Source organism: Pteronotus mesoamericanus, unplaced genomic scaffold (genome assembly GCF_021234165.1).
Source record: "Pteronotus mesoamericanus isolate MK-2021 breed Mesoamerican mustached bat unplaced genomic scaffold, CSHL_Meso_final contig_90, whole genome shotgun sequence".
In the NCBI taxonomy this organism is placed as follows: Eukaryota; Metazoa; Chordata; class Mammalia; order Chiroptera; family Mormoopidae; genus Pteronotus; species Pteronotus mesoamericanus.
In genome coordinates, this window is record NW_026555277.1 from 1,997,335 (window position 1) to 2,011,666 (window position 14,332).

Genomic DNA, 14,332 nt, shown 5'->3' on the forward strand with positions numbered 1-14,332 from the left:
GGCCTATGAGGGGGGACTTCTGTCTATTGCTACGCAAAGTGCAGCGCTTTCCATTAATGTGTTCTGAGTGTCTCCTGAGTGCCAGGCATTGTCTGATGGTCTCTCAGCAGTCAAAGAAAACTGTTGCTTTTCCATTCCTTTGGGTACCATGCTTAGCACCCTCTCTGAATCAGCAGGAGACAATGATTTGTGCCACCTCCTCTATGACCGAAGGTTCGATGAAGGCTGAGCCATATGTTTTTTTCATCATTGTGTCACCGATGCCAGGAGCAGTGCCTAGCACGGCAGACGTCTCAAAAAGCACTGGCAGCATGAATGACTGACATGAACTCTGACTTTGGCACGCCATAGAAATGGTATTACTGGGCAGCAATTCAAAACGTAACATTTCACTTAAGCATAAAATGCAATAACGCAGGATCTTAGAACTCTATATCCACACACACGCACACACACACAAAATAAATGAACAATTGTGGAGTACAGCACACCATATATGTCAATGTCCATCAAGCCAGACACTCAGAAATATGACGCAGGCTCACCCCTCAGCCTGTTTTCCATGTTCACACTGGCCCCATCCCCGCTCCTGCCAGCCCCTGAGGCCTCCTAGCCCATGAAGGGAATGTGCTCTGCACGGCCTTGGAGACCAGGCCTGCTCGGCTGGCAGTGGTCACCAGCAGCAGGTGCAGGTCCGGGAAGGGAGAGAACATGGCAAGGGGGTGGGGTTGGGCTCCAGGTAGAACCTTCAGAGACTTGAAACCATCAAGCTTGTGTTTGAGAAGGAAGAAGCAAATCTGACCTCAGGTATGAGATCAAGGAATCGGGCTGAGCTGGGAGGCGAGAGTCACCAAGTCCCAGCCATCCCTAAAATTTTCTGAGGACACATCTAAGCCTCAGGTCACCAACTGGATGGCCCTGCTCTGTGAATATGCTTTTGGGAGAAGTTTATACAAAATTCAAAGCTACAACCTTGGAGTTTCAAACTAGGTCATTTTAAACTTTGTTGAATGATAAATATTTCCATGGAATACTTCCTCAATTGAATCTGGTTTACAGAACACTTAATAATTCTACATGATGTTTTCTTTGCACACTATAAACTCATGTGTCTACTACAACCAGGACAAGCACTTGGTAAGCTTCTTAAATAGCTTTAATAAGTGCTTCCCGCTAACTAAATCTTTTGCTGATGGCTGAGGGGAACACTGTTTATAGTTTTTGAAAAGTTTTAGACATCATTTATTGTACTGAATTTGAGGACACATTTAAAAATAAAGTCTTTAGGCAATTGATTTCTAGAAAGAATGAGATAATTGGAAAAACCTTAGTAGCTTGGTGCCAACATACCAAGCATCCTTCAACATACTATTTTTCCTTCAACAAACTATTTTTTGAAAGGAAATAAATTGCTCCAAATGAGAAAGCAACTCACCTTTGAAATCTCACCTTCATGACCTTCCAATTTAGCAATGCATTTTCTTGTGGCTGCACTGAAAACTCTTGCTGTTCCTTTTTGAGAGGAGTGGGGATGTATATATATAAATTCATCTGAAATACAAAACTTTGAACCACATGCCTTAAATTGTCTAAATATCTATCCCTCTAACACACAGCTCTCTGCTAGGTTTGCCTTCTTGTCTACGATAAGAGCCAACCACTTGACTCTGTCCTGCTGTGGGTAAGAGCTTATTGCAAGAAATAATGGGTTCCAAGGTAGGAAAGGCAGAGAGACACCAATTTAGCACGAAAAAAGATTTTAAAGGGAAAAAGAGGGAATGAAAACAAGTCTTTGATGAAATAAACACAAAGTTCAGCATCAAACACCAAATATGAGTCTAAGGCTACGGAAGATGTGAGCAGCTGCCCTGAGAAGGAACAGTGGCCACCACTCAACGAACAAAGAAGGGCACGATGAAACCCTTTTCAACAGAGAGAGCCAACAGAATGGTTTATTCCTGTTTCCCTGGTGTATCCGCAGTGCTCAGAAGTGCCACTCAATAAATAGGTATACTGTGGGTAGGTAGATGCACGGATGGGTGGATAGATAGATAAATAGAAGAAAAAGTATATGTTTCTTTAGAATTGAGGAATGTAAGAGTTAAATAAGCACAGAGGACAAAAAAAGCAGTACTACAATTGTTGTCAGAAAGAAAGGTAAAATCTGTCAGGTCAGGTGAAGGATGCTTTCTTAGTGCAAATTACAGCACTACACACAGGTGAAACTAGAAAGGATAGGGTGTTTTGGTCACTTAATTTTCTTTCAGAGAAAAGCAAAATATCTTAAATTTTTACTTACCTTTCTTGACAATGTCAACTCAGGAGGAAGTAGACAAAATGATTAAAATTGCTATTTTAGAATTAATATAGATAAAAACATAAAATTTGTCACTTAGTGGGACATTTCAAACACCTTAAAGGAAGGTGACCAACTTGTTTTAAGAGTTTGTTAATAACATAAAAGGGAATATCCTGCATAGAGCAATACTTTAAATTAACACAGAAGCATTTTTAATCTTCAGAAAACACAGAAAAAAGATAACCTGAAACTGTAATTTTTTAAAGATAGAAATATGAGTAAGACAGAAAATTAAGCTTTGAGAGTAATTCCAATAAGATAAAGGAAATATAGAGAAACACATGTAGTTGAAGAGGTAACTCACTACATTGATAAATTTAATTTTAAGAAAGAAATGAGGAGCAAAGGCCAGAGATAGATAAAGAAGATTGGTCTAAACATCAATACTTCTCAGGAGGCACAGAATGAGAAGAGGTTTACAAAAGACACCAAAAGAAAAAAAAAAGTCTTTTGAAGTAATGTCTTATTAAACAAAAAGAATAGAATCATTGCTAGGAAAAATAACAGATCAAAGAAAAACAAACCTAGAAGAATTGAACTTGCATTTTATTCTTATCCGTCCCTTCATGTCCTGATCTTCCAATCCTGCTTGTTCCCCACCTCCCGTAGCGCTGACCAACTCCTACCATTCCGTATAATTTAATCTTCCACATAAAACAAATGTATGGTACTGCTCATTGTCTCCCTCTCCATGAGAGCAGGGATTTCTGTCTCTTTTGCTCACTGACATACTCTCTGTTTCTAAAACAATTCCTGGCACAAAGTACTCCATATATGCTTTTATTGAATGGAGCTTTTGTATAAATGAGAAGGATATTTAAAATGAAAAAAACAGATTAATTACAGTTAAGAGGTGATTTTTAAAAGCAAAAAAAATCTGTGAGAAAATTAAAATATAAGTAGTTACTTTAAAAAATAATATTGTTCACTGCTTTCCACGGTGGTTACACCAACTGGCATTTCCACCAACAGTGCAAATATGGAGATACCTCAAAAAATTAAAAATGGATCTGCCTTTTGACCCAGCAATCTCATTTGTGGGAATATACCTGAAGGAACCCAAAACACTAATTCAAAAGAACATAAGCACCCCTATGTCCATTGCAGCGTTATTTACAGTCACCAAGATATGGAAGCAGCCCAAGTGTGCATCAGTAGATTAAGTGGATAGAACAGCTATGGGACATTTACACAACGGAATACTATTCAGCCATAAAAAAGGAGAAAATTTTACCCTTCGTGACAGTATGGATGAATCTGGAGAACATTATGCTAAGGGAAATAGGTCAGTCAGAGAAATTCAAATGCCATATGATTTCACTCATATGTGGAATCTAATGAACAAAATGAACAAACAAGCAAAGTAGAGATAGACCCATAGAGAGAGAGCAGGGTGACAGATAAGGTAGAAGAGGTTAGGAGGGTAGAGGGATTAAGCAAAAGAGAAAAAGGTTTCATAGATATGGACAACAGTGTGATGGTTGAGGCAGTGGGTAGATTAGGGGAGTGTAAAGGGACTAAATGGTAATGGACAAAAATTACAATAAAAAGTAAAACTGTCCAGATTCAGAGGGTTTATATTTCCATAATGTAAAAACAATTTGTATATATGATCAAAGAATTGCCTTTGAAAATCCAAGTAAGCAACTGCAACTTTAAAAGGGAGACAATGACGAAATAAAAACTGGGTAATTAAGATGAATCACTAGCAAAAATAATATAACGGCATAGGTGGTCAACAGGGAAATGACACAAATGTATTGTAGCATGACATGTGGTCTTCTTGAAATTGAGGCACGTAGTGTAGCGCCAGCCATGGTTATCAATAAGATGACACAGGCATAGTACAGAATCATAAGTAGTAATCAAGAATATGTTGTATAGCAGAGCATCATATATGTTCATCACAAAGATCTGTTAGACATAGTGGAGCAGCACGTGAAGTTATAAAGGAGACAATGCAGATTTTTTATAATAGAACCATTGGCAGTAGTCAGGCTGATGAGGTTGACATTGCGTAGCATAATGCATGAACATCAGGGAGATGGCCTGGAACATACCATTGTATACTGCCATCAAGGAGATGATGAAGACCTTGTATTAAACCACAAGTGGCTGTCAAGGTGGTGATGCAGACCTTGTACAACATCACACGTGGTTATCAGAGAATGGTACAGATATAGTGTGGTAACATGCATGGATATCACATAGATGAGGCAGATATAGTTTCTATCATAGCTGGTCATCAGGGAGATGACCTGCAGTGTAGAATCACACATAGTTTTCATATAAAGCATAAAACCCTCCACAAATTAAATGTATGAACAGATGTCCTACCATCGGCTGACGCAGTTGCGATAAGCTTTCCAGCATAATCAAAACAGCAGTCTAGAATTTCATCATCATGGCCTGTTAATGTTGCCAAGCATTTTCCATTTGTAGCATCCCACAACTGCAATTAATAAAAAGAAGAAGACTGTGACTTCTTGTTAAAATGCAAAGATGGCCAGGAGTAGTCCTTAGGGCATATTTATGGCTGGTTAAATAACTGTGCCAAAATCATGCGTATAATTTTCACACATTCTGTTCATTTTACCTTGCTTTTTGACAAGAGATCACAGCTAACCAGCTGACAAGGCACACTTTCGACACAGAGGGGATGAAAGAAAGACATTTAGAGTGGCTGGTGCAAAACCGACACTACGTTAGGGAAAAAAATATCTCAAAGTGCACACTTCCCTGATTGGAGTGGAAATGTCCTCTTTTCATAACAAGGAGCTTGATCTAAAACTAAAATTCCAGAAAATGAAACGTTCATTAAGATTATAATAGATTTGATATATAATTAAGTAATAGTTTCAGAGTATAAGTTCTTAGTAACAGAAACTTAAAAGCAGGGAGACACTGTGTTGTGACTTCTTGAGCTTCACTCTAATCAACGTTTGATAAATTAATAGAGGGACAGTAAACAAAAATAATGTGCCTTTTAAAAATAATACCTCTAAATACATTTGAATCAATTAAAGTTGTTTTACTACATCATAGTTCCTTTAAACTTGAGGGATCCCAAACTTGAAATTTAAAAATTACCAGTTATTATTTATAAGTTAATGTGTTACGTTTATAGCACCTTAAAATCTGTTAACATTGCAGTGAGTACCTGACACAGTAAAAAGCACAGACGTGAGAATTATAAAGCAAAGCCATTTCTTGAGCTCACCATGCAGGTTTTGTCCATAGAGCCAGTCAGTATCATAGAGCAATCCCAGTTGAACAAGGCACTGCTAATCTCAGCGCAGTGCCCAATTAAGGTGTACACCTTCCTGCAAAACGGAAATGACTCATAGATGCCTTACATCAGCATATGTCCAGAGTTGGGATGGCAAGCCCATTCGTGTAAGAGTCTAACTACTAGTTTTCACAAACTAATGTCTTTGACAACTCAACAAAGATGGCTTTGCTGGAGCTCAAAAGGAGTCTACTACTTTAATTTCAACAAAAACATACTTAAATTTTAAACAATCAGAGGTAACATTACTTAAGACAACATTTCAGAAAGGCATGGATAAAAAAAATAAAGGCAGTCTGAAATTCTGGAAGTATTCTTACACCAGAGGAGTGAACCCCTGGTAGCTCAGAAACTACCCATCGGTGTCTGCAGGACCCCTCCTGCTCCCTCGTTTCTTGTTGCCTCCATCTCCATCAGTACCTCTGGTGATGGCCCCTTCTCTCAAAATGCAGACAAGCCCAACAGTGCAGCTTAACAGCACAAAGTGGCTAATTTCGTTCACTTCTTAGCAACTAGAACCAAAAATAACTAGGAAAGAAAGTGAAGTCCTCACACTAAATCATTTTTGGGAAATTAGCCGTAATTTTATTTATTCATGATAGCCATGCCTACCATACTGATAAGCCATTGAAATTTGATTAGCAGTATAACGGATAAATAACAGCTATATAACCAAGTTATTGCTACCATTGCCCTTTCATGTTGCTAATTGGCATTCTTTGTTCAGAATTCTGAGAAATCACATATTTTTTGTGGGTCGGGAATATTGTTAATGAATGAAATACTTAATCGTGTCCTATTCCTATGGAGTACAGAGCACAGTTAACACATTTAGACTAACAAATAAATAACAAAGATTTGTCTTAACCTTCTGGACCAGGGTGAAAAATTCTTAAACATGAAGAATACCTTCCAGTACCAGCATCCCACACAACAACTGTGTGATCAAAAGACCCTGTGATGATTCTGTCTCCTGAGGTGTTGAAGGACAAGGAGATGATTTCAGATGAATGTCCCTAAAAAAATAGAGCAGAGCAGATATAGTCATGCACACTTTAGATAAAGCAAGTGCTACAAATGTGTAATATCAACACCTAAAAGAAAGTTCCAGAAAAGACAAATCTCTACATATAGGGGGGAAAAGCTTCACGGCTGGCTGGGGTAGGAATGGGGAGTGACTGCAGTGGGGCAAGAGGTGCCTTTTTAGGATGATGGAAATGTTTTAAAACTAGCTTTTTGGGATGACTGTACAATTTTGTGGGTTTACTAAAAATGGACATGCACTTAAAGCAAGTCCATTTTAACTCAGTACAGCTGTTTGTTAGTTTATTTGCATTTTAAAGGAAGAGGGCATGTTTTGGGAAATCAGAAGGCTCCTTTCACAGTGTCTTGGAAACATGAAAGAGGGCTGTAGGCTTTACGGGCCAACAATAAGTGATGGGTAGAAGAAAAAAGTTTGCCAAGTTCATAACCTTAAAATAGAAATTCTTAATGACAATTGAACATGAATTGATTAGTAAATATCTGGCCTTTGGCCTGACTTCCACCTGGTTAGGGTCTAGAACCGATGACTTTAACAGAGACAACGAGAAAAAACCCCTCTCTACAGTAGATTCTGCTTGGAGAAGAGCCCTCGTTTTCCTAATTATTTTAGTACACTCACATAATTAGTTTTTAAAATAATACAAAAGTTCATTTACAAATTAAATTTCTGGTTCACTCCAAATGACAAAAATCAAATGTAGCTAAGTGTTAAAATTCTGAACATACACACAAAATGTAATCTCTGGCAGGACACGGGTGTGCAGAGCAGGGCTCACCCTTTTGAATGTTCTGGAAGAAGAAGCGGTAAACTTCTACAACAGAACCAAAAAAACAAAAACTTTGGAAAATATTTTTTAGCCAGTGACCCACAGCAATGATGAGAACGAAGATCAGAAAAATACTTTTTTAAAAACACTAGGCACGCACACACAAAAAACTAGGCACTCTGAGTTAAGAAAGAAAAACTCTTGCTGTTAATTAAAAACACTGGGTTTTTTTTTCCTCTCTTGTTTTAGGCCATTATTTTAACTTTCTTAGAAAAAGTTCTCCTAGAAAAGTGTTCCTATTTTTTTAACTCATTTATAATTTGAAAAGATAAGAAAACTGGATTTCCTATCCAGCCATTCCTACTTACTGCCACAGAGAACTGCTCTATTTTTGCTGGGTAGTTTGGAATGGAGTGGAAAGAAGTGGAGGGTAGCAGGTCACCAAGAGGGTGCCAGACTTCTGGTGGTGATAGACAGGGGCCCAGTGGAGACATAGCACCAGCATTCACTCTGAGATAGTGCCCTTTGGCCTGTTTCTCTCCATTACTTGCATCTGGTCATTGCAGAGTTTGCTTAATATAGAAGGCTGGAGGGTAGAGGAGAAGAGAGCCACCAGTCATCCTTTGAGGAATCTTCTGGCAAGCTTCCCCAGTTCTGCCTCTTCTTAAAAGTGCCAGCCTCCACCTACTTTGCTTTTAGCCAGAGAAATGACGATAGGTGTTAAGCTATAATCGGTGTGGTTCGTAGGCTGAAGTGGGTCAAAATAAATACAGCTTCATCTGGCTTCTTCAGCCTGTCCAGCCACATCGTTAGGAACAGGCAGCAAAACTATTGGAATGCTCTCTCACTCCTGTCTAAAAACTGTCGTCTAACTTAGAGCTAATTTTGTAATAAAAATGCAAACAAAGACAAACACAAACAATAGGCTGCTCCTAAGGAATGGCTGATAAAAACAGAAAACTCTTGAAGTGACTGGCATTGTTAACATACGGTTAACGTGACTACTTCCTCTCCATTCTGAATGTCCCACAGTTTGGCCATTGTGTCCATACTTCCCGTAGCCACCAGTGTGCTTTGAGGATTGAATGATAAACACACCTGGATGACATGAAATGAAAAAGGGTTTAGAGAGAAAGAGTTTTAAATGGTTAACTTTTTATATAGAAAAGCTTCAAGATGCATTACCTTAGCAGATTCAGCCTAATTCTCTGTACAAATACTCAGTGAAAGACCAACTCTGAGCAGCCAGCAACCGACAGGTTGCATTCTGAAGCAATCTCCCCTTGAGAGGAAGCTGCTTGCTCTCTTGCAGGGGGCACTGGGTCTCTCTACCACTTCCAGACCACAGAAGGACAGGAACAAAACCCATCGCCTTTGAGATTCGTGCTACATGGCTCCTATCTTCCTTGTAGCTATCATCACAGTTCTTTCGATCATGCCTCTTCATTCACAAGGGCTTTGGCTATCTGCTCAGTCTCAACCCGAAGTCCTAAGTGGCCTTTGTGGGAACTAGCCATCCAATATCTCCAGACTCTGACACCGGACTCTGTTTCATAATCACTCCCAGGGCCACATTCCAGACCTTGACATCAACTTCTCCAGGAGATTCACTACCAATACACCAATCTCTACCTACAGTTTCTCAGACTTCAGCTTTCATTCTTCCTTATCACACCCCTCCCCCAACCAGGATACCTCCCATCTCATTAAGACCCTTTCCTTTCCTCATGATCCCTCATCTACCAGTCAACTAACACCCTGGAAGCATCCCTCCTGCCAGCATACTCAACACTCTTAGTTCCTATCTTTCAACTGCACCACCCACAAAATTCCTAGCAACTTGTATCAAGCTGAAATTTTATCCACTCATTTGCCCTCCCTATCTCATCATTCAGCAAAAGCAGCTTAAGAAAACAGCAGAGCAGATTGCTGGTATTGCTCCTTCATGCCTTCTGTCCTCATCTGCATCCTCAGGCCCTACTTTGTCTAAGATGTCTTTAGTTCACTACATTCTCCCATCCCCCACTCTTGCCCACACCCCCCCCCCCCCCCCCCCGTGCTCATCCCTGCTTAGCTGATAACCTGGCCTCTTACCACTTCCCTGAGAAAACTCACCCATCAGGTGGGAATTTCCTCACTGAGCCTCACTTTCCTGTTCTTCAGTCTCAGATTCAGAGGGATCACTTTGCCCAATCTAAAACACTGCCTTCTTCCCTGCACTCCAAGCAGAAGTGCAAACAGACTAAATTCCCCCCAGTGACTTAAATAGGCCTGAGCTTTCCCCACATAACAACAAGTCCTCCCTTGACTCTACATACCCCTTAACTACCTTCTTTTCCCTTTAAGCTAAATTCCCTGCAAAAATAGTCTTCCATCACTTAGCGTTTGCCCACTTTCCACTCTTTAGTTCAACTTAACCACTCTGGCTAAATGTCTAATCCAAAGGGTATGGCTGATCTTTTCACTTAATCTCCCTGAGGTTCTAGGTATTTTTCTCCTTCTTGACAGCTTCGACAGTGCTCTTACTTCTTATCTCTCTTTCATATCTTTTGATTGTTTCTCTTCTCCATCTTGCTAAGAGTTCCATCAGTCTTCTCCCTATACTCTACATTTTCCTTTGGGAAATTTCAATTGTTCGATGGTTTCTATTGCCACCTAGATGCCAATGACCCATATCCATGTCTCCCCCACAGACCTTGATGCTCAACCGCAAAGAGCCAACTACCAAATAAATGTCTGTGTTTGGTTATCACACAGGCAGCTTTTATCAATCTGTCTAAGACACATGAGTCATATGAAGCAAACCTGTTCCTTCTCTTTTAGGTACAGAATTGGCAAATGATACTACAAGTCATCCAAGCCTGAAATCATCCTGGACTTCTATTCTTTCCTTCATGCATCATATTGACCTGGTAACCTACTCCTCACACCCCCAACCTCTCTCACATTCTCCTCACCTGCCTCTTGGCAAGCTTTCATTATTTTTGCTTGGACTGCAATAAAGACCCCCGCTGGCCCTTAGTTCTATTTTACCCACCTCCCATCTCTCCTTTATACTGCCAGGAAAATAGACCATGCCAGCTCTCAGTTAAGAAGTCTCAAGAATACAACACTACCTACAGGGTCAAGTCCAAATTCCCTACTATGGCAGACAAGACCCTTTATATGTCCACAACATGGTCTCTCCCACATAAGTCAAGCATACCTTGTGATCTGGCTTTGAATGGGTTACAAGTATGCTAGGACATCGATGCCCTCAACCTGGGCAGCTGGATAATATCAGAAATCCTTGCGTGTCTGGTGTGGAGAGCAAGCAGCTCTCCCCAGTGTGCTGCAAATCCGCATTAGCATATTCTGTGCCTGTCCTCACAAGGAAGTTTGAGAAGCACTGCTCCGCCACACAGAGCCCTGTGAGTGCTCAAGCACATGCCGCTGTTGCACACGCCGCTGTTGCACACCGTGCCCGTGCGGCGCCTCTACCTGGAACACACATGCCACTCCTTTGAAAAGTCTTTCCTGAACACCACCCCTGGCCAAGAAGCTTTGACCACTCCCCTCTGTGCCCTCAGCAAACTCCCCACCAGCCTCTAGACACTTAAAACATGTCTACTCCTCCTACTAAACTACAAAATCCCTGAAGAGCAAGAGCTAGGTCTGATCCTGGTTTGGTACCCCAAGCACACAGGCCAGGGTTCACACACAATTACTACTTAGTAAAATATGTATTGGATTTATGTTGGCCATGAAAAATATGAATGTCTTCCTAGGAACTGTACATAAAGACCTTTTCAAAATTCCAAGGGAATGTGGAAACATGGCCACACTTTGGTAATAAAGACTCTGTCTTTCTTATGACTGTGGGAAAAGTAATTGAACTCTCTATGCCTCAGCCTCCTCAACTGTACAATGGGGAAGGACCTCTCCCTTAGGGTTGTTATGAGGCACAACCAAGCTAATATATACATATGTGAAGGGCTTAGGAAAATGCTTTGTGCACACTGAATGCCATTAAAGAGTCAATTATAATTCTTCACGGCAATATCCTCCGTGTCTAGCAGAGTATCTGGAAAGCAGTGAGCTCTTGTTGGATGAATTTTAAGGATGACTATAAATACATTTTACTCCTAAAATAAGCACCCTGTTTATTTTTAACAGCTATCATTTGTTCCACAGGCTGTTAATTATCTCACTAACTGCTATATGATGTATCACAGAACTGGCCAAGGGCAAGGTCTTCCCAATAGTAGAAGCTATTTAAAGTGTCAGACTATTTATGCAAATCTGAGTTCTAATGATATCCAGAGAAAAATCAGCCTAAATATTTTACATGATATAGAAAGTTATTTTAAAAGCTACTGTAAGAACTTCATCAACCCTCATCAAGTCCCTCTTTTAAAGAAATATGAATGAAAAAGAAAAGTTCATTTGTCTATTGTATTCATATATTATGAGTCTACTTCATCAACGCAGTTATCTGCAACACATTAAAATTAGTTTATAAATTATATCAACACCACCAGACAAAATACATATAGAATAAAAATACTAGGTAGAATTAATTAATTATAAAGATAGAACCACATCTCTCAGAATGCAATCCTAAGAAAGAAATAGCAATGAAGTGTCAGTGTTCATTCATCATGTGTAAGAAATGTGCTGCTCTTTCACAATGCGAATAATGGGACATACTATTTGTGTGGGGGTGGAGGCAGGGAGGGGCAGGGGGGTATGTGAGAAACCGCTCCACCCTTCTCTCAGTTTTGCTGGGAACCTAAAGCTCCTCTAAAAAAAATTAAGTCTATCAAAACAACAGAAAGGAAAAATAAAACAGAACAGCAACATAGAAAATTTGATAAAATCAATGTACTCACTATTTCTGCCGTATGACCTCTAAAGGTGTGGTAACACTTTCCTGTTTCTACACTCCACAGTTTACAAGTCTTATCAAAGGACCCCGTGGCAATTTTGTCACTAAGACACAAAGAACAAAATGGGGGTTTTGAAATCAAATTTAACTCTTTATAGGACACACTGAATTATGATATTAGTACGTGAATCTCTATGAGCTCAGAAATTTACTTGACTTCTAAAACAACATTCAATCCTACAATTTGTTTCATGGGTAACAAAATGCAGGTCTAATTTTTTAATGGCATCGTTTTGTACATTTAACTTTAAATATTTTACATTAAAGGTACATGTTTTGGATTAAAAATACACTTCACATAAGTACCATAAATACAGTGAAAGATTTAGCTTAGAAAATTACTAACAAATAAAAATTAATAATGTATAATAAGTTACATAAACATAGAAAAAAATCTGTTAGTAGGTCTTCTAAAAAAGGATAGCATTGCATTTACAAAAACAATGATAAAAGATAAATCCAATTAACTGTATGTCAGATAAGGTTTACTAAGTTAGACGGTGAGCGTCTCCTAGGGAAGATAATGCCTGCATTATTTCAGCTGTGAGGACTTGGAACCAGAAAGACGGTTTAGACAGGAGATGTGATAAAGACATCAGTCCCTTTCAGATAAGAGCCTTCCTATTTTATTGCGGAGCAGTGCTACTGTCGACACCCAGCAGAGAAGGGTAGATCAGCCTGTTCAACCCTCGACTGTGGAACTAAAACCTTCTCTTTTCCCCCTGACCCCATCTGTCCTTGATAGGAAGTCATCAATATGTTCACCCAACTAGGTTATTGTTCAAGGGCAAGCTCGTTGTTAAAAAGTGTGAAGGGTCTTAAGATCCAAAATATACATCCCAAAGCAAATCTAAGTGCTCAGCACAGCTGCAGAATTTCTGTTTGTTCAGACCAGCACAGTGCCTCGCATCTCTCCTCTCTTCTCAGGCCCCACATAGTACCCCTGTGGTCTCTGATACTCGGGAAAGGCGAGCCGCTTTGCGGGATGCTGCAGGGCCCGCTGCTCCGGGAAAACACGCCCTTCCCACCCGCAGGTCCTCATACACAGGCTGATTCAGCACCCGGAATCTCTGCCTGACTCTCTCCTGTGGCACCCAGTCTAAGACATCTCCCATCAGCGTCTCTCTTTCAAATTCTGTTCAAAATACCCGGAACGTCCTGGGAGTTTTTTTATCAGTTGTCTCCCTCCATTTTTCCATGCTCCCTGTACCTCAAACACATCAGTCTCAAGTTGCTTTTGTTTCTTGATCAATTTCTATCTTATCGCATACTGTTTTCTACATCCATATGATACCATGTCATAAAAGATGCTGACTCCATTGTTTTTTAGAATTACTATATTGAATCAAAGCTTACCCCTGGCCTAATACATTAAACAGGTAAACAGCAACCTAAAGGACTAAAGGAAGTTCATCTCTTTCTCTCTCTTTCTCTCTCTCTCTCTCTCTCTCTCTCTCTCTCACACACACACACACACACACACACACACACACACACAAACACTCCCTCTTATTCTTTGGGCAACTGCCTTTACCTCATTTTGCTGAAACCCCAATGTCCCAAATGGCAGTGGAAACGCCGCTGCAGCTCACATGTGAACAGTCAGAGTAAGAAAACTGAGAGCTGGACCAGTGGGTTTTTCACCAAGGGCTCTTGATAGAATCAAAAACAGGAGCCAGAAAGTGAGGAGTGCTTCTTGCCACTCCGTCCTCAAAGGCTTCATTCTCAGAGAGACATCCAAAAATATCACCTCTGTTAAGGAGACTATTAAAGGATATGGTATTATAGAGGGGATATTTTCAAAAGCCTTTAAATAACATGGCAATTAAAAGTAGAAATTATACGAGAAGTAAAACAGTATCATTTATAATTTCAATAAAAATTTTTCTCGCCCACAAGCTAGTATAATTAGGTATTATAAAAATTATCCTTCGCTACGATTTAAA

General features: G+C 39.9%; 1 protein-coding gene across 1 annotated transcript in view; it reads right to left on the bottom strand.

Annotated features, from left to right (window-relative positions):
• Positions 1-14,332, bottom strand: part of DAW1 (dynein assembly factor with WD repeats 1) — a 35,289-nt gene that overhangs the window by 2,772 nt on the left and 18,185 nt on the right. The window contains exons 6-11 of the mRNA XM_054585590.1: positions 12,331-12,430; positions 8,450-8,557; positions 6,558-6,664; positions 5,580-5,682; positions 4,697-4,811; positions 1,436-1,512 (exon numbers count right to left, since the gene is read on the bottom strand). Of these exons, the coding sequence (XP_054441565.1) occupies positions 1,436-1,512; positions 4,697-4,811; positions 5,580-5,682; positions 6,558-6,664; positions 8,450-8,557; positions 12,331-12,430 (610 nt within the window). The remainder of the gene's footprint in view (positions 1-1,435; positions 1,513-4,696; positions 4,812-5,579; positions 5,683-6,557; positions 6,665-8,449; positions 8,558-12,330; positions 12,431-14,332) is intronic.